General features: G+C 57.5%; 1 protein-coding gene across 6 annotated transcripts in view; it reads left to right on the forward strand.

The window, feature by feature from the left end:
- ATP11A (ATPase phospholipid transporting 11A) overlaps positions 1-26,508 on the forward strand; it is a 103,125-nt gene that overhangs the window by 73,129 nt on the left and 3,488 nt on the right. For 4 of the 6 annotated variants that reach the window (XM_086330654.1, XM_086330658.1, XM_086330659.1 and 1 more), the window contains exons 17-29: positions 2,144-2,247; positions 4,950-5,131; positions 7,800-8,051; positions 9,423-9,597; positions 10,450-10,552; positions 10,802-10,947; positions 11,479-11,538; positions 12,002-12,129; positions 14,089-14,224; positions 19,206-19,271; positions 19,900-20,003; positions 21,922-22,087; positions 25,928-26,031. In XM_086330654.1, coding sequence (XP_086186780.1) covers positions 2,144-2,247; positions 4,950-5,131; positions 7,800-8,051; positions 9,423-9,597; positions 10,450-10,552; positions 10,802-10,947; positions 11,479-11,538; positions 12,002-12,129; positions 14,089-14,224; positions 19,206-19,271; positions 19,900-20,003; positions 21,922-22,087; positions 25,928-26,020 — 1,715 coding nt within the window. In that variant the 3' untranslated portion in view covers positions 26,021-26,031. Of the gene's footprint in view, positions 1-2,143; positions 2,248-4,949; positions 5,132-7,799; positions 8,052-9,422; positions 9,598-10,449; positions 10,553-10,801; positions 10,948-11,478; positions 11,539-12,001; positions 12,130-14,088; positions 14,225-19,205; positions 19,272-19,899; positions 20,004-21,921; positions 22,088-23,823; positions 23,911-25,927; positions 26,032-26,508 lie in introns of all 6 variants that reach the window. The other 2 variants (XM_086330655.1, XM_086330657.1) reach the window with 2 other exon arrangements.

Consider the following 26,508-nt stretch of genomic DNA (forward strand, 5'->3'; position numbering starts at 1 on the left):
CGTGACAGCTCCACCCACGAGACTCACACCAGTGAGCACCGTGAAAGCTCAAGTACTTTATGTCGATGGTCCTGTAACACGTGGCCATGGGGCCGGCGGGACATGGGAAGCGCACTGCCCATCGTGTTTGGAGATGAGTCCCGGTCGCCTGTGCTGCCTCTGCTGCCTCTGGGCAGCGCTCGGCTTATCCAGGGTGAAGGTGTTTGGCTGCTGAGGTTCACACCATTAGGCTCCTTGTCCTGCGACTGCCCGCATACAGATGTGTAGTCTAGGAGGTGAACCGTCTCGGGGGCAGTCTGCGAGCCGGTTGTCACGCCCACCGTGGCGGGAAGCGATGCCCCCGCTGCTCACACCCCATCCTCCGCCCCATCCGCACGCTCTCCTGGGCTGCCTGGAGCACCGTGCTCGCCCCTGGGGCTGGATGACAGCATCTGCATAAACTGCTCCACTTTGGCCATGAACAGCGTGGCCGAGCCTGGAGCAGGCGCTGGGCTGTGGAAACCGAGAGCTGTTGAAAGTCCTTTCCTCGAGGAGGTTTCCTGGGGCACCTCTCGGGGCTTCATGGGAGAGGCCGGGCTGTTGGAACCCGCGGTGGCAGCAGTTAATCCACAGAGACACTGACTGTTTAATCAAAGAAAGTGTGAAAATGAAAGTGTTAGTCACTCAGTTGTGTTTGACTCTTTGTGACCCCCCAGTGGACTGCAGCCCACCAAGCTCCTCTGTCCATGGAATTCTCCAGGCAAGAGTACCGGAGTGGGTTGCCATTCCCTTCTCCATTAATTAAGGAAGTTGTTCTCTAAGCAGTGATTCCTCCCCGGCGTTGACACCAGCCGCACAGAGTGACAGCCTCCTGGGCAGGACGGAGACGAGAGCCCCTGCGGCCCGGAGCTCAGCGACCCGCCCTGGAAGCCGCTGCAGCCACGGGCGCTGCCCGACCCCAGGTGCCCACCTAGTCAGTCACAGCCGTGTGCGGGCACTGCTCTGGAGGCGTCACTTCTCAGTCCTTTACAAGACCGGAGCAGCAGGAGCTGAAGCCGCTGCCCAGTGCTGTCTTCTCTGGCCCTTACGTGTCGCCTTGCACTCTGGACGTTCTCTGTCTGCTTGACCACAGCTTTAGGCTAAACGCATCTCACACTCCAGCGGGTACAGAGGGAAGACAGATCAGGACGGTGGGAAATCTCAGTCATTCACAAGCCATTACCATGAGCCCTCTGGGATTTTTTAGGACAAAGAATTACTGTTCAAGACTGCATCACTATGCAGAGTTGGCTGCACCACAGAACTTGTTCTGTGTCATGTGACATGTGAGCATTGCATGGAAACCACAGCTGGTGCCCGCGTGGATTCCGTGCCAGGCTGCCGGGCGCACGACCAGGAGTCCTGGGTCAAGGGCCAAGAGTGTGCAGGCTTCTCCTCAGCGTTCAAGATTTCTGTCTGAAGACAAATTCGGAAGAGACCCAGGTTCCAGAGACAAGCCCCTCGGTGTTCACACAAGCAGAGCTGTGTGCTTTGCAGGCCAAGAGATTCCTTGTAAAAGAGGAGCCCGGTGCCAGCAACCTGTGGGTCAGCGTGGATGCCGTGTGCCCTTCATCCCAACCTGACTAAGGGAGAGCCTTCCTTCTCGAGGGGGGAGGAGCCTGCCCCCCAGCACTGACATGTGAAGTGACTGGGGCAGCGGGTGGGGGGTGGGGTAGTATCATAGATGCTTCTTGTAACTCTTGTGCACGCAGAGGATGGTCCGATGGTCACGTCCGGTGCCCCAGCAGCTCACTGCCCATTTGGGGTTGGCCACACCCTTGCGTCTTTACGCCCAACCCCTAGCCCGGTCCTGCGGTGGTTCATCCCTCACTCGCATCCTTGCCAGGGAGCTGGTGAAAGTGACGGGAGGAAGGCTGCCCGGAGCCAGTGTCCTTGTTCCCGACTTCCCTGAGACGCTGGGGTTGTTCGAATAAGAGGAGGCTTTGTGGGGGCGGGAGTCCGTGGCTTTGACTTTCTCCCGAGTTCACAGGTCAACTGGTCCGTCCACATTTCTGCAACAGCCTCGGCACTACTGCCCCTGGTTTTGTTTTTAATGAAAGCATCGTTTGAAAGGTATCTTCCCCATAGCGTGAGTCGATGAAAGTCTTCTCACCTCGTTTTCTAGGAGAAATTTACCTGTTTTGCAAAGGAGCAGATTCTTCTATATTTCCCCGAGTGACAGAAGGCAAAGTGGACCAGATCCAATCCAGAGTGGAGCGCAACGCAGTGGTGAGACGCAGGGGAGTTGGGGGGGTTCTTGTGCTTCTTCTCCCGTGGCGGGGGGTGGGGGTGGGTGGGCGGCAAGAGGGAGCCGCGTGCCCTCCAGCGGGGCACCGCCCCCCGCAGCCTCCTGTTGGCGTTTGGTGGCTGGAGGGGCGTGCGTTGCGTCCAGAATGACAAGCACAGTGTGATGCTGTTGGAGAGGGAGCTCCGTCCCGAGGATTTCTAGGGACTGGCACTTTCTGTTGCGACTTGACCTGTTCGTTTTCTCCCACATTTCACCTGAAGCGAGTACTCAGTCTGTTCTTAGGCCCTCAGAGGTTTGTCTCAGGACCACTGGTTGAACAAGTGTTCCTCCCTGTTGGACGGCCTTGGCATCCCTGTAAAAAGTCGTGCGGCCACACATGCAGGCGTTCCCTTTTGGGCTCCCAGGTCTGTCGTGTTGGCCTCTGTCTGTCTTGACGCTGAGACCACACTGTTTTGGTTACTTATCTCTTTCCCGTGACTTTGGAAATCAGGACACGTGAGTGCATCTTTCAGCCTTGTTCTTCTTTTACAAGATTGTTGGTTATTCTGAGTCCCTTGAGATTCCACGTGAATTTTAGGGTGGGTTTTCCCATTCCCTCAGAATGCCATTGGGATTCTGATCAGGGTTGCACAGAATCTGTAGTTCATGCTGGATAGTATTGTCATCATGAGAATATCGTCTTGGAATTCATAAACACAGGACACCTTCCGCCTGCTTAGGTCTCCCGTGACGTCTTTCAGCAACGTATTGTAGTTTTCAGTCTACGAATCCTTCACCCACCTCCATGGTTTAGCTCATTCTTAGGTATTTTTTTCTTTTTGATGCTATTGTAAATGGATTGTTTTCTCAGTTTCCTTTCTAGATTGTTTTCTTTTGGATAGTTGGTGTATAGAACATGCAGCTGTTTTTGTTGCTGACTTTGTATTCTGCACCTTTACCGAACTCGTCTATCACTAGTTCCAGCGTGTTTGTGTGTGAAATCCTTAGAGTTTTCTACGTATAAAATCCTATCACCATTTCCTCCTTTCCAACTTGGATGCCTTTTTTCCTTGCCTGTTTGCTCTGGTTGAGGCTGCCAGTACCTCGTTGAGTAGAAATGGGGAGCCAGTCATCCTTACCTTGTCCCTGACCTCAGGGGGAATAACTGTCACCTCTCCTGACTGAGTGTGACGCTGGCTGAGCTTCCGTGTGTGACTTTAATCAGGTTGAGGAAGTTCCTTCCTGCCTAGTTTACTGAGTGGTTTAATCAGGAGAAGGGGACGACAGAGGACGAGATGGTTGGCTGACATTACCAGTCATCAGTGGACATGAGTTTGAGCAAACTCTGGAGATAGTGAAGGACAGGGAAGCCTGGTGTGCTGCAGTCCATGGGGTCACAGAGAGCTGGACATGACTGAGCGACTGAAAAATAACAAAAATCATGCAAAGGGGTTGGGGTTTGTCAGATGCTGGAGTTTGTTTTTGTTTTTTTGCATCTGTTGAGTTCATCATACGAGACTTTCCTCCTTTACTCTATTTGTGTCTATGTGACATTGATTCTCATGTGTTGAGTCAGCCTTGCATTCCTGGGATAAACCCCGCTTGGCCGTGTAGATCATCATTTGGATACACTGTTGGATTCAGTTTACCGAGATTCTGTTGAAGGCCTTTGCACCTTTGTTTATAGGAGATAGTGACTATCTTTCCTTGTAATGTGGTTGTCTGGCTTGTGGATCAGTGTTGTTTTATATACAGTGTCAGGTTTTTAGTAGTATCAGTACTTAGCAGGAGGAGGAGAGAAGAGCATTCCTGCTCCGTGTTTCCATGTGGGGAAGCCCCATGTCTGCTTTGACAAACAAGGTTCCGTTCATTCCTAACGCTTCTGCTGACCGTCCACTCCATCCGCATTCTGGGACAGCTCTGGATTACTTCCTCTTACCTTTATTACTGAAGTCTTACCTTCGATGGCCTGGTTTGTGTTGTGTATTCCCATGCTCACTAGTCTGACTGAACACTTCACAGTCGCTCGGTCGGTCGTGCCTGCGTGTGTTCAATGCGCACACGAGTGGCTCAGCCGCAGACGACCGGCGCTGTGGGTGGGGGTCTCTGGTTCTCCGCTTTGTCGCCTCAGCTGGAGAGCGGATGTTGGGAAAGCTTCCGGGAGTGACCCTCGGGCCCACGGTCAACACTGCTGTGTGAGCTTCCGGGAGTGACCCTCGGGCTCGTGGTCAGCGCTGCTGTGTGAGCTTCCGGGAGTGACCCTCGGGCCCGCGGTCAGCGCTGCTGTGTGAGCTCCAGGAGTGACCCTCGGGCTCGCGGTCAGCGCTGCTGTGTGAGCTCCAGGAGTGACCCTCGGGCTCGTGGTCAGCGCTGCTGTGTGAGCTCCAGGAGTGACCCTCGGGCTCGCGGTCAGCGCTGCTGTGTGAGCTCCAGGAGTGACCCTCGGGCTCGCGGTCAGCGCTGCTGTGTGAGCTTCCGGGAGTGACCCTCGGGCCCGCGGTCAGCGCTGCTGTGTGAGCTCCAGGAGTGACCCTCGGGCTCGCGGTCAGCGCTGCTGTGTGAGCTCCAGGAGTGACCCTCGGGCTCGCGGTCAGCGCTGCTGTGTGAGCTCCAGGAGTGACCCTCGGGCTCGCGGTCAGCGCTGCTGTGTGAGCTCCAGGAGTGACCCTCGGGCCCACAGTCAGCACTGCTGTGTGTCTGGCAGGAGGGGCTCCGGACCCTGTGTGTGGCCTATAAGACACTCATCCCGGAAGAGTACGAAGGCATCCGCGAGCTGCTGCAGGACGCCAAGGTGGCGCTTCAGGACCGAGACAAGAAATTAGCAGAAGCCTACGAGCAAATAGAGACAGATCTGGTCCTGCTCGGCGCCACAGCTGTGGAGGATCGGTAAAGACGCACCATGCTTGTTCTCAGAAACTGGGATAGTGTGAAGGGGGAGCGGGGGCCGCCCAGGGTCGGGGGTGGGGGCATCGTCTGCCTGGGCAGGCTCTCCAGTTGCCCTGGGTGACAGCGCGCTGGGCTTACGGGTCAGGCCTGGGTGATCCCTGACTCTCCACCAGTAAGAGGCCTGTGAGTCGCATTTTGCCAGGAGAGACCAGGAGCGCCAGCACTTCACTCCTGGTTACGGACAGTCAGGGTACAGGGCTGCTTTTCTGTTCTTCTTTAGAATGGAATCAGTAACTGATTCTCTTCCTAAATGAGTCCCTAGCTCTTTCCAAATACAAGTGTAAACATTTTAGACCTTAACAGTTTTGTCATGACTCACTGAAGAAATTCAAAATAATGAAGTAGAAGATTGCAAAAACTCACCATAATAGCTGCTCAGATTACCAGCTACAGATTTTCAAGATTCTGCACAGGAAGGACTGACCTGTCCCGACTCTGCACGAGGGACAGGAAAGAGCCCTCTGTCCACTGTGTTGTCTGAAGAACACAGTGAAAGGAACAGATTATAGTTTATTTTGAAGAAAAGAGAAAAAAAATACCACAACTTAAAAGCATGGGACAGGAACTTGAGATTACTGAGCTTCTGTTTCCCAGCGCGTTTGAAAGTGTTTGTTTATTTAATGCTCACTTATCTTTGTTGCGCTGGGGCCTGGTGGCTGCACGCGAGGGCCTTCTCTGGTTGCAGCGAGTGGCGGCTGCTCTCGTCGCCGTGCGTGGTTTTACTCCAGTGGCTTCTCTCGTTGCCGAGCACAGACTCTGGTGCAGGGCCTTCAGCGGTCGCGGCTCCCGGGCTCTAGAGCACGGCCTTAGCCATGGCGCACGGCTTTAGTTGCTCCACGGCATGTGGAATCTTCCCAGACTAGGGATTGAACTGGTGTCCCCTGCGTTGCAAGGGGAGTCTTAACCACCGGACCACCAGGGAAGCCCCTCAGTTTAAAGGTCTTGGAGGTCTACACTGGTCCAGGATTTAGATCCTAGTCTCAAAACCTCTGTTTTTCCTGAGGGTCGGCATTCCCCGGGTCCTCGGTCTCAGCAGACAGTTGGCCGACAGCCTGGTTTTGTTCTTATTTTAAGTCCTGACGCCTCTGCTCCTGGAAGCACGTCTTGGCACAGAGCAGCTGCGGTCACGGACAGCTTGGTGACTGGTCGTGTGTGAGGATGAGGAGGGTGTTCAGAAGGGGCCTGCTTGTCTGGGGAGGGAGGACTGGTCTTTGGAGGAAGTAGGGGGGAGGGGGAGGCTCTCATGGGCGGAGGGGGAGGCTCTCATGGGCAGAGGGACCCTCGCCAGCTGAGGGCCTCGCAGGTGCTGTGGGAGCTGTTGGCCTCGGTGGGGAGCTGGGACCGCAGGACATTGAGAGTGGACCCCCAGGACGCGTGAGCGGGTGGCTTTGAAGTGGTTCTGTTTAACCTTTGCAGATCCCTTTGAACCTCATTTACTTTTTCCTAAAACAATGATGAAATCACAGATTTTTTTGTGTGTCTAGAATAGTAGGAAGTTTCCGCCAGGTTCTACCCAGATCATCGCAGTTAGAATCCTTTCCTTTCCTTCCTCTCCGCGCTGGACAGACAGGACACACCCCTGATACACGCGTGTCAGCAGCCAGGCCTCTAAGACCTAGAAGACAAGGCAGCCCTCCCCTCCCCACCCCCCAGCCCCCGCCATGAGGCAGGCGTGGCTGTGATGCCAGACTGCCATGGGTGGCAGGACAGCCTCACCAAGGTCAAGAGGGCTGTTTATCCTCATACACGTCCTGTGAACTCTGCAAGCTTTGCGTTCTCCACGTGTAGAACAGGGTCATCACACGGTCCTCCTCCCGTGAGGTTTTGGCAAAGGCAAGACGTGTCAGGCAAGTGCTTCCTGCAGCATCTGACGCTGAGGGAGCCTGTGACGCCAGTCAGCCAGTCCCAGGCCACGGCTGGCATCCTCCTGTTTCACGTTCTTTAGGCGAACCTGGGCTCCAATTGGATAGGAGGCAAAATTAGGACATTTTATGCGCAAAGAAAAGGGGGGTGCATGTCACCTCTTTGCCAGGCCCCGTTTTCCCTGGTCCTGACTTCCCAGTTGGTGTTGGTGAGGGGTCTCCTTATAATTGCCCCAAATCTTCTCTGAGCAGCAAGTCCTGCTAGGCAGAAAGCCATGTGCTCAGCAAATGCCATTTATCTCCTGAATACCCGTCCCCGTGGATTATCTGACGTCCCCGTGGTATCAGGAAGCGTTTTGTTGTAAAAAGCTAAGTGAAAAGTGAAAGTCAAAGTGTTGGTCGCTCAGTCAGGTCCAGTTCTTTGCAACCCCATGGGCTGTAGCCTGCCGGGCTCCTCTGTCCATGGGATTCTCTAGACAAAAATACCCGAGTGGGCAGCCATTTCCTTCTCCAGGGGATCTTCCTGACCCAGGGGTTGAACCTGGGGTGTTGCAGTTGGATTCTTTACCATCTGAATCACCTGGGAATAGCTCCAGGTCCTTTACAGTAAATCACAGGTCAGCACCAGGGTGCTTTTTAACTTGGGGGTGAAAATCAAGACAGGGTAGCAGACCCCAAGTCCTTGGACTTCTCCAGCTTGGTTTGCTTGGTTTGCTGATGAGGGTGTGTTGTGCCCCCCCTCCCAGGCTGCAGGAGAAGGCGGCCGACACCATCGAGGCGCTGCAGAAGGCGGGCATCAAGGTGTGGGTGCTCACGGGCGACAAGATGGAGACAGCGGCCGCCACCTGCTACGCCTGCAAGCTCTTCCGCAGGAACACGCAGCTGCTCGAGGTCACCACCAAGCGGCTGGAGGAGCAGAGCCTGCACGACGTGCTCTTCGAGCTGAGCAAGACGGTGCTGCGCTCCAGCGCCAGCCTCACCCGGGACAACTTCTCAGGGTAGGCGGGCGTCCAGGGCGTTTGCAGAGGCGGGGTGGCCTCCATGGGCAGGGCAGTGGCCTGCCCTCCCTTGTGCAGACACAGTTCTGTCCTCTGGGTCCTGACAGTGTCCTGCAGTCGAGATCCTGACCAGAGCCTTGTCTTTTTAGCAACTGTGATGTGTCTTTTGCGTAGAGGGTGTGTGTGCGCGTGCGCCCATGCTCACTGGCAGACTGCTGATAGAGGATACAGAGAGGCTTGATTCATTGATTTACACACTCTCGGGTGTGAGGCGATGCCCACCTATTTCTGTGACACCTGGGGGCCGTGCTGTGGATTCCTCGGAGCCTCTGCCAGAGTGGGTGTGGGGGGACAATGACACATGGTCGTTTGTCAAGTGAGAAAAAATAGTCAATACACAAGAGTTGTTTTTTCCAAGAATGTTCAGCAATTTATTCACATTTTATCAACATTGTCCTTGCTGGTCTTAGATGCACGATCTGAGATTAGACTTCATTTGAACTTAAATTTTCATTAACTTAGGAAAAGCAAATGGGGCTCTCTAATCATATACGAATTTAAAATTATTCATTCATAAATAGTACAAAGCTATTTCCCTTTACCTGGTCTGCAGATTTCCTTTTGGGGCTTAGAGATGTTTCTTGTAATTTTGAAACCCAGCAAAGAGAAGTATCATGACCATGTTCTTCCCAAGACAGGCAGAGTAGCAAGGAGTTACCAGCTGTGGCCATCAGGACTGTGGGGCTGAGTTGTCTGGGGGTCGGGAGAAAAGGCCGACCTCTCCGGATGGCGGGATAGATGCTCTCCTCTGTTGTACTTGACCTGCCCAGGAATCCACAGTTGTAACTGTTGTTTGCTTTGCCTAGTGAAATGAGAACATTAAGTTCACACATAATGTTAAAATGTAGTCAAAGGTCTTGCAGCCACGAGTCTAGACTGTCTTATTATTGACAAAAGAAGAAAATGCACTTTCTTAATCCTTGTTCCTGAATTTGTAGCATTGATAGGTATCCCCTAGAGTAGCTCAGAGAAGGCAATGGCACCCCACTCCAGTACTCTTGCCTGGAAAATCCCATGGACGGAGGAGCCCGGTGGGCTGCAGTCCATGGGGTCGCTAAGAGTCAGACGTGACTGAGCGACTTCACTTTTACTTTTCACTTCCGTGCATTGGAGAAGGAAATGGCAACCCACTCCAGTGTTCTTGCCTGGAGAACCCAGGGACGGCAGAGCCTGGTGGGCTGCCTTCTCTAGGGTCGCACAGAGTCGGATACACTGAAGCGACTTAGCAGCAGCAGCAGCAGAGTAGCTAGTCTCCTTGAATCTCTTTGACTTGGTTACTGAGAAATGTCTCTGGCTTCTGTGATCTGACAGACTCTCAGCCGACATGCAGGACTACGGTTTAATCATCGACGGAGCCGCGCTGTCCTTGATCATGAAGCCTCGGGAGGACGGGAGCTCCAGTAACTACCGCGAGTTGTTCCTGGACATCTGCCGGAACTGCAGCGCTGTGCTTTGCTGCCGCATGGCCCCGCTGCAGAAGGCCCAGGTGTGCTGGGGGCGGGGCCGCAGGAGGCCCAGGCGTGCTGGGGGCGGGGCCGCAGGAGGCCCAGGCGTGCTGGGGGCGGGGCCGCAGGAGGCCCAGGCGTGCCTGGGAGCTGCATCGACCTTATGAAGTGACGTCCGGAATGGAACAGAGTGCTGTTTTGTCTTCTCATGTTACCTTTGGGGTTAAGTGACTTGTCAAACTTTTATACCAATTAGTGTTTCAGTCTTGAATAAAGAAGACAAGCCATAGTTTTTCCCTCATCCTCCTGTCTTGCATCATGGAACATTATACTTATGCACATAAATAGGAAAAAAAAAAGACTGTAAAGAAACAGACTAAAAATTTGGAAATTATTCATTGCATTGAGCTATCAGATTTGGTTTTGCACACATGACAAATTTGAAAATTGAAAGAACAGCTTATTTTAAAAAATAGATACTTGGTACAAGGCAGCTTGGCAGAGCGCCACCTTCTAACGGAGTGCATCCTTCACACACTGCCCCACCCGAATTTAAATCTGAATCCCCGAAATTTGCGTGAGTGGGGCATCCCCTGAAAATGGCTCCGTGGGTTTCTTGTCTCTGTCCTCAGCCTCCCGCTCAGCCTGCTCCTCTCATCCCCCTGCGTTCATTTCTTAGCTGCTTATGCTTAAGTATGTTTTGCTTTTGACATGAAAAAGACTTTATCCTGTATGGATAAAATGTACTGAATATAATAAATAATTCAGTTTAAGCACTTAATTGTTTCATCGTCCTTGACTAACTTTGACGTCTTTGTCATTTCTTCCTGGTTAGTGGATGACCTTTGCAAAAATAAAACAGATGAGAAAGTCTGCATTCACTTCTTTTCCAGATTGTTAAGTTAATCAAGCTTTCAAAGGAGCACCCGATCACCTTGGCGATTGGTGACGGAGCGAATGATGTCAGCATGATCCTGGAGGCCCACGTGGGCATCGGTAAGCCCCTGGGCTCTGCCCCCTGCTTCTCGCAGTGACCGGGGTTTGTCCCTCAGTTGGACCAGGGGGGACACAGACCAGGCAGGACCGTAGGATTCAGACACGCGTTTAGGGCGCGCCTGTGATACAGAGCGTTCGGGGCTGGAAGCCCACAGCAGCAGCTCAGCCTAACCCTGCTTTGCCCGTCCCCGCGCCCCTCTGCGAGGGGCAGAGGAGGGCTGATGTGGCGCATGTGCTCCCTTCCTGCAGGCGTCATTGGGAAGGAAGGTCGTCAGGCTGCAAGGAACAGCGACTACGCGATACCCAAGTTTAAGCATTTAAAGAAGATGCTGCTGGTTCATGGGCATTTTTACTATATTCGAATATCCGAGCTTGTGCAATACTTCTTTTATAAGGTAGGAAAGTAGGCTCTCCTACCTGTCTGCTCCTCTCACCATCTCGGGGCAGGTAATGGGTTGGGTGGAAGGCTGGCTGGCCGTGATGCCCCAAGGCTACAGGGGTGACTTGTCCCCGAGTAGAAGGAAGGGCTCCATGGGAGGATTCCCAGGAGGAGGCGCCTAGCCCTCTTCTCTCAGAACTGAACGTAGCACCACCGAGAGCCACACTGTCACAGGTCGAGGAGGGGCCTTGAACGAGTTCCTCCTTCATCGTGCAGTTTGATTCCTTGCTGTCCACTGACACCCAGGGTGCCTCCTCATTTCTCTGTTAGGAGTTCCCCTTTGCTCTGACCTTGGGGAGACTGGCCTGGTCCCGGCTGCACCATGGGGGCCCCTGAAGTGAGAGGGGAGTTTTAGAGTCGTTGCCCGTCTTGGAGGATAAGGGGCGCTTTGCCCGGGGTGGAGTGTGTCATGGGACAGCCTCTCAAGGACCTGGTGACGCCCTGACACTGCACCCTTGAACTAACAGGCATGTGGCTTGTCTTTCAGAACGTCTGCTTCATTTTCCCTCAGTTTTTATACCAGTTCTTCTGTGGGTTTTCACAGCAGGTGAGTCGTCAGGCCTGAGGTTGAGCTCCCCTGAGCCTCACCCACTGTCCCCGAGTGTGGCTGTGGTGGGTGGAGGGTGGACGGCGGGTGTGCAGGCCAGGTGACCCCCATCCCACCACTGACCTGTTTTCACCCGAAGCAGCCAGACCAGAGAAAACTGAGGCTTGAAGATGGAGATCAAACTGCAGGCTTGATGCAACTTTTTGTTGCCACAAGTTTGCAGTGGGGTCAGCCACTGGGACTGGGTGGGGTTAGCCGTTCATCCTGACCAGTCGACCTCACAATGCTTTGAACAACGTCCTGGCCCCTCGGTCTCTGTAGAAGAGTGGCACTGTGTGCATTTGAGAATTCTCCAGTTTGTCGGCCTCTCCAGAGGAAAAATACATGCGCATATTTAAACAAATTCCCCGAAAACCTCATCAAGGTGCCGGGCTCTGGTCTCACGCGCTTCTCGGCCCCGCAGACGCTGTACGACACTGCCTACCTGACGCTCTACAACATCAGCTTCACCTCCCTCCCCATCCTGCTCTACAGCCTGATGGAGCAGCACGTCGCCATGGACACGCTCAAGAGGGACCCTGCCCTCTACAGGTACCGCGAGCTCCGCGCCGCAGACGCCAGAAGGACGGGGCAGCCTGCAGATCACCCCGGGCTGAAGTCCTTAAAGACCAGAAACAAAAAAACAAAACCCCAGACCATCCAGTTAGCTGACACACGTGCCTCCCCAGAAGGTTCTTCACTTCACACGGGAAGCAGTGTGGCTTAAGTGAATGTTCTCCAAAGTCAAACAGAGAGGATTCACGCTGCATTTGAAATGTACACATTCAGCCAGTTTGTGTTTCCCTGTGATCCTTGTGAAAGAGCTTGGGATGACGGTGTCTACCCCCGTGACCCCGGTGGATCCTGGCAGAGTCACGTGGGTTCCACCCAGGGAGAAAGAAAGTTAACAGAGCTGATCCAGGGTGCTCTTTTCTGCTGAGAAGTATCTCTTATAACAAGGAAAAGACGCTTCTGCTGTTTTAGAACTGCACCCCAGCGTCTCCGGCCGCGCCAGTGTGCTGCCGTTGTGCTTTTTACATTAGACGTGTTATTTCCAGAACACGTTAGGTGCACGTGTGGTTGTAAGGGCTTCCCAGGGGGTGCGGTTGGTAAAGAATCTGCCTGCAGAGCAGGAGACCAGGGTTCCATCCCCAAGCTGGAAGATCCCCTGGAGGAGGGCATGGCAACCCACCCAGTGTTCTGGCCTGGAGAATCCCACGGACAGAGGCACCTGATGGGCTGCAGTCAGGGCGTCGCACAGAGTTGGACGTGACTGAGCGACTGAACACGTGGCTGTAAGGAAGAGTAGAGAGGCTCCCTGGGGGTTTTGTCTGGAGCCCCCGTGGGGCACAGGACAGGGTTGCGCTTGGGTCCCGACACCCCACCCGCCCCTCGCGCGCGCTGCCCCGGTGTCGCCGGTCCTGTTCCTGTGCACGTGTGTGGCCCTCCACCCACACCCCTTGCCAGCCCCGTGGCCTTCGCCAGAGAGGTCGGCCATTACATGAGATCTGGGAGTGTTGCTGTCCTAGGTCATCCCTGCAGGCGACAGAAGAGCAAGCCTGGATCGTCCCGTGCATCTGGCCATACGGGAGGAAGTCTAGGGAATAGGGGAACACAGCCCGTTTCAGACGCACTCCCTGGGGAGTCCTGCAGCTCCTCCTCCCGAGCCGAGCTGACAGGTGCAGGGAGTCACTGGTGGGTGCCAGGGTGCCTCACACCCTGTGTCCTTACTTCCGGAAGCAGGAGTGTGGCCCCCACCCTCTTTCTGCCCGTGGCAGCCTCCCAGTCCACTTTGAGGAATAAAACGTTCAGATAGGAATTGTCCAGGAAGGCCCCTGGGTAGCACAGCGCTGTGTCTAAAAAGCAGTTTGCCTCTGCTGCCAGGGCCCTCAAGCGAGTGTCTGCTGGCCGCTCCCCCGTGTCAGCTGGGACGTTCCCGTCAGCCCGCACGGTCGTTCCACGCTCAGTGCTCCAACACAGTGGTTTCAGCCAGGAGAGCTGCGTGCTGCGAGCTGCCCCAGGCTCTCCCGGGGCCAGGTGTGGTCTTGAGAGCAGTGGCAGGCGGTGTGTCCAGCAGCCGCAGAGTGTGACGTGTGGCCTGGGGGTGTGCAGACCTCAGGCCCACCTGCACCCCTTGGCTCCGCGGGCTCACAGCGTGTGCCGATCAGCGGGTGGGTGGGGACGGGTCTGCCGAGAGCGGGACAGATGGTCGGGGATAGGGGGTCCCCTGGGCTCGCGGCGGTGCTGGTCAGCGGGCGGGTGGAATTGTGGTCTGCCGAGAGCAGGACAGACGAGTGGGGACCGGGAGGCCTGTGTGCGGGGCCAGGCTGCCGAGGCCCCACGCCGGAGCTTGGCCGAGTAAGTGTTGGGCCTCATTCTCCTGCCGCCCCCCGGCCCCTGGCTCTGCCGTCCCGAGGCCCTCAGTGGGTCAGGGGCCCCGGGACGCGGCGAGGCGCCGGGTGGGCGCATCCGTGTGGGCGCCTCACACGTCCCCACCTCTTGCTCCCTCAGGGACATCGCCAAGAACGCGCTCCTCCGCTGGCGCGCGTTCATCTACTGGACGCTCTTGGGCTTGTTCAACGCGCTGGTGTTCTTCTTCGGTGCTTACTTCATGTTTGAAAACACGACTGTGACCAGCAACGGGCAGGTGTGTGTGGGGCTGGGCCGCGGCGACGGGGCTGCAGGGTCTGGGGGTGAAGCGCGGGATGGCCCATGGGTCGGCGTCTGGGTGTCCGCTGCAGATGGGGCGGACCCGATGGCGGGGCTCTGCCGACTTCAGGGACACCCTCTCAGGGTGGGCGGGGTCCAGCCTTTATAGCTTGTATTTCACCGTCAGTTATTTATCTCGGGGTCCAACTCAGTCATCAGGACGTGGTTTATTTAATTTGGGGAATAATTTGGTATTTAACCCACTTTAGCGTTTGCTCACGTCCTTAGCTTACGTTCTGTTTCCTTAGCGATGGGCAGCTTACGGTGTAGTTTCTGATAGACACTCAGCTCTCTGGGTGTTTGCATAATCTCTGGGGGTTGTTTTATTTGTGTCTCGCTTTTTTTTCTGCCGCGGCTTCCTTCCCACTCTCAGATAATGACCAGCAACACACATATGGTAAGACGTCTGTGGGTGTGTCTTCTGTGTTTCTGGAGTGCGTTCCGAATAAAATATTTCTCGAAAATATTTTCCAGCGTGACCCCGTCTGTGTGCTTTGTCAGTAGAGATGCCTTTAGCCCGTCCCCCACGTCTGTGGGAGCAAGGTCAGCCCGGAGACCGTGTGTGTCCACCTGGGTCACGTCTCCCTGGATTTCCGTGCCGGATCGCCCGCCGTGTCAGCAATGTTTTCTGATCTGTGTGGTGTTCCCTTGCCCTAAATAAGTAGGAAGGCACACAGGCGGGTGCGGCTGGGGCGGGATGGGGGTGGGGGGGTGCTCTGAACATGGCCGACCCCTTGCTGCCTGGAGAGTCGGGAGGCTGCGGCCCCGGGCATCCTGCTTCCAGTCCAGTGTCCCAGGGTCAACGAAACAGAAGGGGGCTTTGAGCAGAGGTCCCCTGCTCATCCTGCTGGACGGGGCGCCTCTCTCTGCCCGTCTCTTCCTCTGTGTGTTTGGCCTGAAGTTCTGAGTCTTGCTGTGTGTCCTGGGCAACTTGTTTGCCCATCAATTTCTCTGTTCCTTTTTTCTCGTGGCTGAAAAGGGCTGTTGTCTCTCATTGTAACTTAAACCAGCGTTTACTAAATTGAAGGTTTTTCAGAGCTTTACTGCACTTTTCTGAAATCTTCCCATTTTTAGAGCCTTCGTCCTCCTGGTTTAGCTGAGTGGTTCTCGGGTGCCGCCAGCGATGGTGGGGCTGGCTCGTGCTGTCTCTGGTTCTTTGCGTCTTCACGGAGCTCTCCCTGGGGCTGCACTGAGCACGCACCCGTGTGCATCTTGCAGAGCTCAGGCTCCGTGTCCCGAGCACCGAGGTCCCGGTTCCGGGCATCACCCTCACCCCCTGCAGTCGCTCCTCCCGCTGGACGGTTTCCTGGAGTTAAAGTCGAGCAGGCGGATGCTCAGGCAGACGCGGGGCGATGGCAGGGGTTTAGAGCAAGCCCGGATGCGTGTTTAGTCCATGAGGCTGCCGAGGAGCGCGGCTCTCACGTCAGCAGATGATGTGGTCAGCCCCGCCCCGCAAGCCCACAGACGGTGTGTGTGTGGGCAGGACGCACACCCTGGGCATGGACGCAGGTTACCGGGCAGCCTCGAGCACAGACCTGGGCGGGGGCCGCGTGTCGTCCGGAGGTACCGGCCCGAATGGTTTTGAGGTCCTTCCTGTGAGCCAGGGCTCCTGCTGGTCCCTGTCTCTCTGCCCCTCGCTCCCGAGGGTGCGCTGAGCCACTCCAGCCTCCAGAGGGTCTTTCCTGAGATTCTCAGGCACCTTTCACCTCAGCCTGCAGCTGGGTGCCTTTGCTCAGCTGATCTTGGACAGAAGTGTTGGTTAGAACCTGGAACGATGACAGGAAGGGAGCCGGAGGTAGAGAGGACCCCAGTCGGTGGGGACCCCGAGCTCTGAGGCCCCAGGGGACAGAACCCGCAGCAGTCACGCACCGCCTGTCATGGGAGACGCTTCTGAGACGCCCAGTGATATCAGCAAGCAGCCGGCAGGACAGTCCTGCAAAGCGAAGTGCTGGACGTGGGCCTTTGTCCACCGCTGGGCCTTTGGTCCCTCGTGCTCAGGGGACCGTGAGCAACCTAAAGACTCAGAGGCATGAGAGCGAGACCAGTGCTAAGTGGCGCGAGGCCCACGGGGCCCAGGGCGGACCTTTGTCCCCAGGAGGGCAGAGGCCAGGAGAGTGGAGGCCCGGGCTGAGTGCGCACGTTGTCTGTGGTTGGACTCTGGACCCAGAGGCGGCTTCTTGTTCCAGACTGCTGATTCTTAGACGATTCCTGTGCGTCCGGCGGGTGGGAGGGTTGGATCGCTCACAGAACTGAGAACATGTTACCAGCTGGTTCTGTATCATTCAAACTAAGCTGCGAACAGAGCTGTGAGTCCGGTGCAGCCTCGGGCGGCCGGTGCTCCGTGACGGCAGCTGCCCTTCCAAGGAGGCCGCGTCTTGCTGGTGGGACGGTGCCACCGCCCTGCCCTAGTGACGGTCAGGAGGCGACCGCTGAGACCCCTTTCGACTCAGGAATGTTCGTGGATCTATCGAAAGGACGATAGAATCGGTGATGACCTTTGAAACAGAGAAATTCAAGTTTGGAGTATTTTCCTCACAGACAAGAGTCATGCTATTTTGCAGATGAGAATAGAAGACAGTGATTTTACCGTAGTTGAGCAGTGGGACACTCCCGGGTGGATGGTTGAAAGTTTAGGATGAGTAGTAATAGAAGCCAGGAAGTTCCGAGAGCCGGCCTAGGACCCCTGTCTGGCAGGCTGAGCACAGGGCCGCCCGAGGCTCCACAAGGGTCCGAGTTGGCACGTGGAGCGGGCACGATAGACGGTCCTGCAGTGTGATAGACGTTGCTGCAGCTGCAACCTTCAGGAAACACAGGACGTGTTGTCATGGAATCGTCTTATACATAAAAACTGATCAGTCTGGGCCTTAGAGCGTCTATGAGCAGGAAAATTTCCTGTAGAGTACTCAGTCTCAGGAAAAAGAGCGTGAAGAGGAGGGATTAAACCAGGACCTGGGTGTGGGGTGGCGGGGCCAGAGCTGCACCTCCTCGCCCTCCCACGCGGCCCCGACGGTCCTGGAGCCCCCACAGGGACGAGGGACACCCTGTGGATGAGAGTGTCACCCCATGTGACCGCCCCACGGGGACGGGGGACGCCCCGTGGATGAGAGTGTCACCCCATGTGACCACCCCACGGGGACACAATAATCCTTTAGGAAATCAGACAGGACTTAGGGCTTCACTGGGGACTGGGGAACTGACCTCACTTGGGAAAAGTCCCCTCTGGACGACCCTTTGAGAGAGGGGGTTGGAGCCCAGTGAAGCCCCCGCTAAAGAGGGTAGAGATGAGGACAGATGGTTTCAGTGTCTCAGCCTGACCTCTCCCGTAGCTGAGGGAGCTTGGGGGAGCTCCTGGAGCATTACGTGGCCGCGTCCCTGTGAGCCGGGACGGCCACCCCCCACGTTGTCCTTAGGCCCACATGTGCGGTTCTCTGATGTTTTGTGGGATCTCAGGGTTCCCACCCAGCAGGGGTGACAGACACGGGGGCCTGAGGCGTAAGGAGCCTGAGGCCCGGACCCAGGGCTCCTGCCGCGCAGCTGAGGGTCCCGGGGGGTTCAGAGCTGCCGCCTCCTGCACTGTCACTCTCTGCTTTCGGCTGAAAACGGCGGCTTCCGGGGAGAGGACACGGGCACCTCGTCCTCCCGCACCTGCTGGGCGTGCCCAGCACGGCCCGCCCGACCTCACTTCCTGCCCAGCTGTAAGCCTTGAAGGCAGAGCGCTGCTTTGGGAGGTTCCCGGCCTGGGCACGTCACTGTGGGGGCCGTCCAGACCCCCGCCCCTGCCTGGGGGAGGCCAGTGCCCCCCAGTCCACCAGGTCCCCAGGCATGGCAGGTGTCCCCAGCTCGGGACAGACGCCCCTCTGTTGAGAGCCACCGAGCCCAGTTTTGATCACTATGATGAAGTGAAAAATCTAGCGGTGAGGGTCCTTAGGTCCGTTTCCTACAAAAGTCCTAATGCTTCGGTTTTTCTTCTAGAATATTCTATCAGCAGATTCTGCCTCACTAACTGCACACCCACACGCTCACCTGAAGTGAGCACCTGTGGGGACGTTTCCTTGGCCGAGAACGGACCGCAGGTCCAGCTTCTCGCGCTTTGTGGCGTGCAGCTGTGTGTCTTCTGAAAGGAGAACAGGAGCTCCTCTGAGAGGCGCAGCTCACAGATCTGACAAATCAGAACTGGGCCAGCCAGCTCTCGAGAAGCAGCGTGTCCAAGAGGCTGGTTTGTCCCCAGGATAAAGCCTCTCACCTGCCCGGTGTTTCCTTCTGCTTGTGTCTGCGTCTCTGAGCGAGAAGCGTGCTGTCTCCTTCCCGCTGGCCGGGGCCGCGCCTCTCCGGCCGCGCCTCTCCGGGGCCGCGCAGTGTGTCCGGGGCTCTGGCCACGGACCTGCCCTGGCCTCTGTGCAGCTCCGTCCTGTCTCCCCCTTCCCTTTCTGTGAGTCCCACGGGCCCCCCTCTCCCCCCGCCAATGATGCCGCCCCAGGAAGATGCCACCCGTGGTTTGTTGTCGGAACCCTCAGGGTTTTGAGTTGGAAAGAGGACAGACTCACTCCACTAAGGCTCACTTCGGCCACGCAGAGCGAGTCGGGTGGGGCGATGGGCTGAAGGTCTTGTCTGCTTAAAGCGTGGGCTGGAGGCAGGGTGGGTACTGTGCACACCGAGACTCCAGCTCCCGGGCCGTCCGGTCTGGCGCGTGGGGCGCCGAGGGGGAGACTCGGGCGGCCTGCGGGAAGAACTGGGCGCCCACAGACACTGCTGGAGCCGGGGGCCTGGTGCAGCCCCCCCGTCACGGTGACATCAGGAGGTCCCCGCGCCTCTGGGGTTGGGCGAACAGGCGGTGGGCGGGTGGGATGCTCGGACGCTTGTGTTGAGTGTGGAAGAGGCAGTCTGTATTAATAAGAGGTGACTGGACTTTCTCTCCGCAGGTGTTTGGAAACTGGACGTTCGGGACCCTGGTGTTCACGGTGATGGTGCTCACAGTCACCCTGAAGGTACCTTCCCTGCACACACGTGCTTCTGTGCGCTGGCCACCCAGTGGCCCTGGCCCCGACCCTGACCCCGGCCCGCCGGGGTCCTCTCCCCACCACTAACATGGCCTCGGCCCTGAGGGGCGAGCTCAGAATTACACAGCAGGGGAGGAGGGAAATGCCACAGCCTTTTCTGTGTGAAAGGACTGGAATTAGACTGCTTTTACACGGCAGGCAGCCCTGCCCCCGGTGTACTCAAAGGGCACTTTAACTGAAACAAGTGTATTGTGAAAAACTGAGCTCGTTTTTAAAGTCAAGTCAGGCTCTTCGTGAAGTATCGTCATGAAGGTCCCAAATCCTACCAACCTGGGTTGGAGAGTGAGACAGGATGTCCCAGAGCCATATCCTGGGCAGTAGCATCTCCTGCAGGGGGCGCCCCCACCCCGGGGTCCGGGCACTTTCCGGCAGGGTGGGCCTGGGGAGCCCTGCTCTGGAATCTGGGCTGTGTTTCTCCCACACAGGCCCCTGTAGACGCTCTGGCTGAAGTTAGGGGTTTGTGTCTGCTTCCTGTCCCGCCCCCCCGGCTTCCTTCTCCCAGGCTCATGCCGACAGGCCCGGTGGCCCCACGGCTAACCACCTGGTCTCTCTTCAGCTGGCACTGGATACCCACTACTGGACCTGGGTCAACCACTTTGTCATCTGGGGGTCGCTGCTGTTCTACATCGTCTTTTCCCTCCTCTGGGGAGGAGTCATCTGGTACGGATTTGATGATTTCTCAGTCACCGTCATATCACCGAGGCCTGAAGGCTCAGTCCCACCTCGTCCCGCGTGTGGGTGCAGGTTGCATGCCCACTGTGTGCAGGAGGGGCTTCACGCCAGGGCCCGGGGCCCACGGGGCCGAGGCGGGGTGATCTCCGCTCCCTCCCCCAGGGGAGACACGCTGCATCACGAGCATGACGGGGGATGAACAGGCCAAACCCTCCAGGAAGGGACTGATCAAAGGTCGGGGACGGCTTCCCCAGAAAAGCTGTTATTTAAACAGAAACTTGGGAGAAAAGCGCTGACCTCATCCTGTGAGTGTTCTGGGCTGCTGGCCCTGGGCTGAGGCAGGGTCATTGCTAAGGAAGGGAGCCCCGCAGGCAAGTGCCCCAAGGCAGGCCCGGAAGGAAGGCTCCTCCGGAGACCATTAGGACGCCATGGAAGGTTTTAAACAGAGGAGCCACAGAGCCCAGCTGCACTTTTCAGAAGGTCACCGTGCTGCCGGTTGAACGTCCACCTGGGGGTGGACAGAGACTGACCCAGCAGTCGGTCCTGATGGGCAGGCGGCGGCTGCGTCTGTCACGAGTGTGCCTCTGCACGCACTGTTCTGCCCAGGGTGTCCCGTCTAAGTGGCCGGCCTGGTGAGCTCCTATTCACCCCTCAGAACCCGGGGCCCGCGTGCTCCTCGGCCCTTCCCCCGGGTCACGTCACGTCACAGGCGGGCATGTCCACCTGGCCCCCGGGCGCTTGTTCCCGCCTGTCACACAGGTGCAGGGGTTCCTGTGACGCCCCCCTCGGGCGCAGCACGTCCTGAGCAGGGCTGTGGCTGGGGGCAGTGAGCCAGGCCCAGGCCTGCCCAGACGTGAGGCTGGAAGCAGTGTCCCGTCCACCTGGCCTCCCCGCTACTGCGCAGGGATTGAGGGGGAGGGCAGGCGGCCCCCTACCCTGGGGAGAGGCCCCTGGTGCATCCGGTCCCCACGTGGAGGCTCCTGTGTGGACATCCACCCGGTGGCCCGCTCCACTGCTGACCTCTAGTGGCCATTCCGTGCATTACATGTCGGGAAAACCAGACCTGCCCTTGGTGGATTTCCCGCCACCCGACTTCTGGCGTGAGATCCCTGCAGCTCTAGTGAGCTTTCCAAGCGGCTGTTTAAGAGAAAGTCTCCCCCAAAACCCCCCACCAGCTCCTGGGCCTGGACACTTCGGAGCATGAAGCCGTGAGACTTGAGTTTAGTGCAGTCACTGCCCATTTCTAAGGCATCCCAGGTGGCTCAGATGGTAAAGAATCTGCCTGCAATGCAGGAGACCCAGGTTTGATTCCTGGGTGGGGAAGATCCCCTGGAGAAGGGAATGGCAACCCGCTCCAGTATCCTTGCCTGGAGAATCCCATGGACAGAGGAGCCTGGCGGGCTGCAGTCTGTGGGGTCACACAGAGAAAGACAGGACTTCACTTCACTGCCCGTCTCCAAAGGCATTCCTAGCCCGCCTGGCAGGGAAGTCATTTCGTTCTCTGTATTTTTATAGAAATTTTTAAAAATTATGTTGGCATAAGCTTGTCTTTAGCCATTCTGCTAATGAGAACACTATCTTCTCTGTATTAATAGGTATTGAGCAAAACCCCCTGTTTCATGTTTAAACGTCTTCCCTGCTGTTCTGAAGCTGAACTTCTGGGGCTTGTTCCCCCCTTGGAATGACCTCATAGAACTCCCCCTCCTCTCATGCTCGCTACCCAGCCTTCAGGGCAAAGTCACGCAGCGCTATGGGGAGAGGCCCCCCTGGTGAGCCGGTGGACTGTGACCGTCAGAGATGGACGTGGATCCCGCCAGGGCAGACGGCCCTCCGTGCGGGACTCAGGGGTCTCCACCGGCTCCTCATCGGCCATTGTGCTGTGGTTTTCTTTCCCTGGACACTGCAGGCCCTTCCTCAGTTATCAAAGGATGTACTACGTATTCATACAGATGTTGTCCAGCGGCCCTGCCTGGCTGGCCATCGTCCTGCTGGTCACCGTCAGCCTGCTGCCTGACGTCCTCAAGAAGGTGCTGTGCAGGCAGCTGTGGCCCAGTGCCACCGAGAGAGTGCAGGTACCCTTGGGGCGGGGGGCGCAGCTGGGGCACCGTGGGGGGGCCCAGGGAGGCAGCAGGAAAGGCGGTCCATCCAATGGCGACTCCAGGTGCCCGCTGGGGGCCTGCAGCCTGGGGGGCACTGTGGGGCGGGCCCCAGGGAGGCAACAGGAAAGGTGGTCCGTCCAGTGTTACTGATGGTGACATGTGATTTTACACCTGAACTAAATGTCCAGTGGTTAGACTTGGACAGGTAGTCCCCGAAATAAGGAAAAGATTAAGAGAAAAAGATTAAGCCAGTACAAAAGGCAAATTATTTTGTGTGAACCTAAACAAGTTTTTTTGATTAATCCTTATTTCAAAGGTAAAATTGCTTTATTTTTAGGGATGGAAATGTGGGTCAAACTTTAGCATTCATTTTGGGAAATTTTGGTCATGAGTAGGTAGGGTTGTTGTTTTCCGTGCTCCCAAGGGGACGCCAACAAGCTGAACTCTGGATTCAGGAGATGGGTGAGACCTAAGGATGCCCAGGCCAGCGTCCAAACAGAAGCGTGACCTGGAGTTTTAGAGAGCTCTCAGGGAGCGGACGTCCCCCACCTCTTTACCCCTGTGACCCTGCACCCCTCACCCCTGTGATCCTGTACCCCCTCACCCCTGTAACTCACCCCATGATCCCACACCTACTCACCCCTGTGACCCCGCACCCCTCAGTCCCTCACCCCTGCACCCCTCCCCCGTGCACACCCCTCCCCCTGTGACCCCTCACCCCCATGACCCCGCATCCCCTCACCCCCGTAACCCCTCACCTGTGACCCCGCACACCCTCACCCCTGTGATCCTGTACACCCTCCCCCCATGATCCCACACCCCTGTGACCCCACACCCCCTCTACCCATGATCCCGCACCCCTCCCCCCGTGAACCCTCACCTCCTCGCCCCTGTGACCCCGCACCCCCTCCCCCTTCTCCCGCACCTCTTCCCCCACCCCCACCTCGTCCTTCCGTGGCTCTGGCCGTGCGCCCTTGGGGAGGAGGAGGGATGCTCTGAGAGGCAGAGGCCGCAGCAGGCCATCCTGCAGGATGCCTGTGTGGGTGAAGGGGGCGGCCGTGCAGGTGTGAGTGACAGGAGGGCGGGGCGTGCAGGTGTGAGTGACAGGAGGGCGGGGCGTGCAGGTGTGAGTGACAGGAGGGCGGGGCGTGCAGGTGTGAGTGACAGGAGGGCGGGGCGTGCAGGTGTGAGTGGCAGGAGGGCGGGTGACCACAGGCGAGGGCGTCTGTTCCCCCCTCGCCCCCCCGAGTCCCTCTGGGGAACGCAGGGCCCCCTGCTCTTAGCCGTCAAGCGCTGCGCTGCGCTGCGGCCGGCTGTGGGGTGGAGCCTCCGTCATTGCAGTGACCGCCCCAGGAGGTGACCAGTCAGGTGGGCGAGCTCTCGGACCCCTAGGGCTGATCTCAGATGCTGCCCGCGGTGCCCAGCCAGGGGGCGCAGAGGGCTCAGAGCCGGCCCGACCGGCAGCTTCACGAGAGCTGCTCGGTGATCTCAGGCCATCCCAGGGCGGGGCAGGAGCGCACGGGAGGTTTCCACGGGCCGCAGGGGCTCCAGTGGCCGCAGGGGCTCCGGGTGCAACCACCGACTCACTGCCTTTTCTTGTGTCTTCCCTTCCTGGTTCCTTTCATCTTCCGGCCTCTTTACCCAAATCTTGTTTGCAAACGATGTGCATGGCCTCCTGACCTCTGACCTCTGACCTCTGGGACCGGCAGACTAGGAACCAGTGCCTTTCTGTCGAGCAGCCCACCGTCTTTATGCTTTCTCAGACTTCCAGCAGTCTGACTTTCTAACGGAACAAGGTGATGCTTTTCTGTCTTTCTGCATGTTTGGGACTTGATCGGAGGACCATGGAGGGCTGACGGTTAAGCTCGGGAGCCCCGCACACAGGCCCCCGGTGCCGCGGGCGCCGGGCTATCTCCACCCACACGGCTGCGCGGGGCCTCCCTGGGGAGCCTCAGCGCCCCTCTGGCCTGGTGGCAGCTGTGAGGCCGGTCCTAGCCCCCGTGCGGCAGGGGCAGCTCCTGGGTCAGCGCTGGCCTCGCCCTGGGGCCCGAGGCAGCTCCTCCCTGTCCCTCATGTGGAGCCCGCGGGACTGGCAGGACCACGGCCCCGGGAGAGGCAGCCTCGGCCGGGCCCCTAGACTGTGGACAAGCCGGGACAGGCGTGTTCGGGGTCAACTCTCTCACCAAAGTCTCTCTTATCTTGTTAAAAATATATGATTGTTTTTGGAAAAAGACTCCACCTGTGCCTTAAACTGCATGGGTGGCTCACTCTCAGGAGCATGGAGCGGCCGCACCGTTTTCTGTGGCCGCGGCCCACGGTGGGAGGCTTCTCACCTGGAGCCAAGGCTTCAAGGACGCGCTTATCTGTTCTCCGTCCTCTGTGTCTCGATGCCCCTGTGTGTCCCCACACTGGGCACACGTTGAAGGCCTGTGCCTGGTGTTACTGCTTTACTGGGCAGCTTGCTTAATAGGAAAATGCCTCAAGCAAAAAAAAAGAAGGCCTTTTTTTCTTTAACAATCGTTCATCTTTTAAGTTCAAGTAATTATTGGCAATCAAAATTTTTCTACCCTGGGGCATCAGAATTTGTTAGAGTAAACTACATAATTTTATCTCACTGTTTACACACTTGAAGACATTTAGGATGAAATTATTAGGAACATTTTAATAAGTCACAGGAGGTGCTTGTGAAACCAGTTAAATCATGCCAACTCTGGGCTAAAAATAAATGCTCTGACGATTGATGGGGTTTACTGAGAGCTGGTTTGCTTCTGAGCCTTTGCAGAAGCCGGACCCTGCTGCTTGGCGAAGGGCTCTGAGCTCTGGGTGTCCGTGGCCACGGCTGTGACAGCCCCTCACGGTGCCTGCAGCCAGTGCCCGGCGCACACAGGGTCCGTGCGGTGTTGCTGCAAAACCAGCCAATTTCGGCAGAACTTTGGAGGAACGAACCCTTGGCTAGTGCTTCCATGGAACATGCTGCATTTGAGATGGGTGGCTTTTTCTTTTCATCTGTCCTATTAAAGTGAAAACCACAGAGGCTACATATAAGCATGTGCGTGTACGTACACGCGTGTGGCATCTGTATACACACATGTGCATTTATTCTTTGCACATCCATGGGCATGCACTCCCGCAAAGAGCAACCACCTGAGCGCTAGTCTGCTTCACCTCTCGCCTGCTGCCCCTCGTGCCTAGTCGGGGGCATCTGCACCTCCAACCCTGTGCTTCTCCAGCTCCTGCAGTTCCCTTCTTCCGAGGCACTGAGAAATTCACACCACTTGATTGGAAAGCCTCAGTGTTCGGACTAGAAACGCCCAACCCCGCTGGCCTGCGGCCCTGCCACGCCCCAACCTCCGGATTCTAGCTTCAGGCCAGGATTCTTTTGTTTGACTGGACATGGGGCCAAGGGACGGGGCCGGGCAGGCACAGAGGGACGGAGGGACAGACTGGAAGGCAGGCAGGTAGACAGGGACAGAGGAACAGGCAGACGGACAGACAGGGACACAGGGACAGACAGGGACACGGGCAGGCAGGTGCAGACAGAGCGTCAGGAAGGCAGGCGGACAGGCAGGAACAGACGGACAGGCAGACAGACAGTGGCCGGTGCAGAGCCCCTCGCTGGGGCCTGTGCGCCCTCAGGAGCAGCGCAGTCTCCGGAAGGTCGGGGTGAGCGGCAGGGCCGTCAGCCCCGGGTCCCACGCCCCGACCATCGGCCGCTGCTGCTCCGAGAGCGGGGCCTCCCGCACGCGTCCCCCTCGGCCGTCCCCACAGAGCCGGGCGTGCGGCGCGGGCTCAGTGTCTGTCCTCGCCTTGCAGAGGAGCCCGAGCTGCCCAGCCCCGGCCGACGCCGCGCTGAGCCCCGACCGGCCGCTGCTGACGGACCCCGAGCCCCGGCCGAGGCGCGAGTAGCCGGAGGATAGGTAACGGCCGCCCGCGGGCAGCCCGTGTGCTGTGCTCTTGCGGACCGCGTGGGTTTCCTCCAGAGCTTTGCCGTGCTGTGCCGTTTCTGTTAGGTTCACGGTGACAAAGACTTGCCCACACGTGGGGTCGGTCCCCGGTAAGTGGCCCACTGGAGAGGCTGGCCGCCTGAGGCTGCCTGCGGTGCACACCCAGGCACGCGTGTGAGCGTGCGTGCACACTCATCTGTGCGGTGCACAGGCCCACAGCGTCCTTCGGCGTCCAGAACTCAGCCTTCATTCTCATCCGCGGTGGTGGGCATGGCTCCACCTGAAGGGTCCTCCAGGAAAGACCTCCTTTCAGAATAAACAAAGGGCTCTGAGCCAGGCCGGGGCAGGCGTCCAGCTGCGCCTTCAGCATCCAGAGTGGGCATCTCCTGGCCGGGTTGCTCCCTCCCTGCACGTCCAGTCTGACCACCTGGGCCTCCGGCCGCGGGGGCC

The sequence above is a fragment of the Bos grunniens genome, chromosome 12 (assembly GCF_055505025.1).
Source record: "Bos grunniens cultivar Pamir isolate PY7600 chromosome 12, Bosgru_T2T1.0, whole genome shotgun sequence".
NCBI classification, from domain to species: domain Eukaryota; kingdom Metazoa; phylum Chordata; class Mammalia; order Artiodactyla; family Bovidae; genus Bos; species Bos grunniens.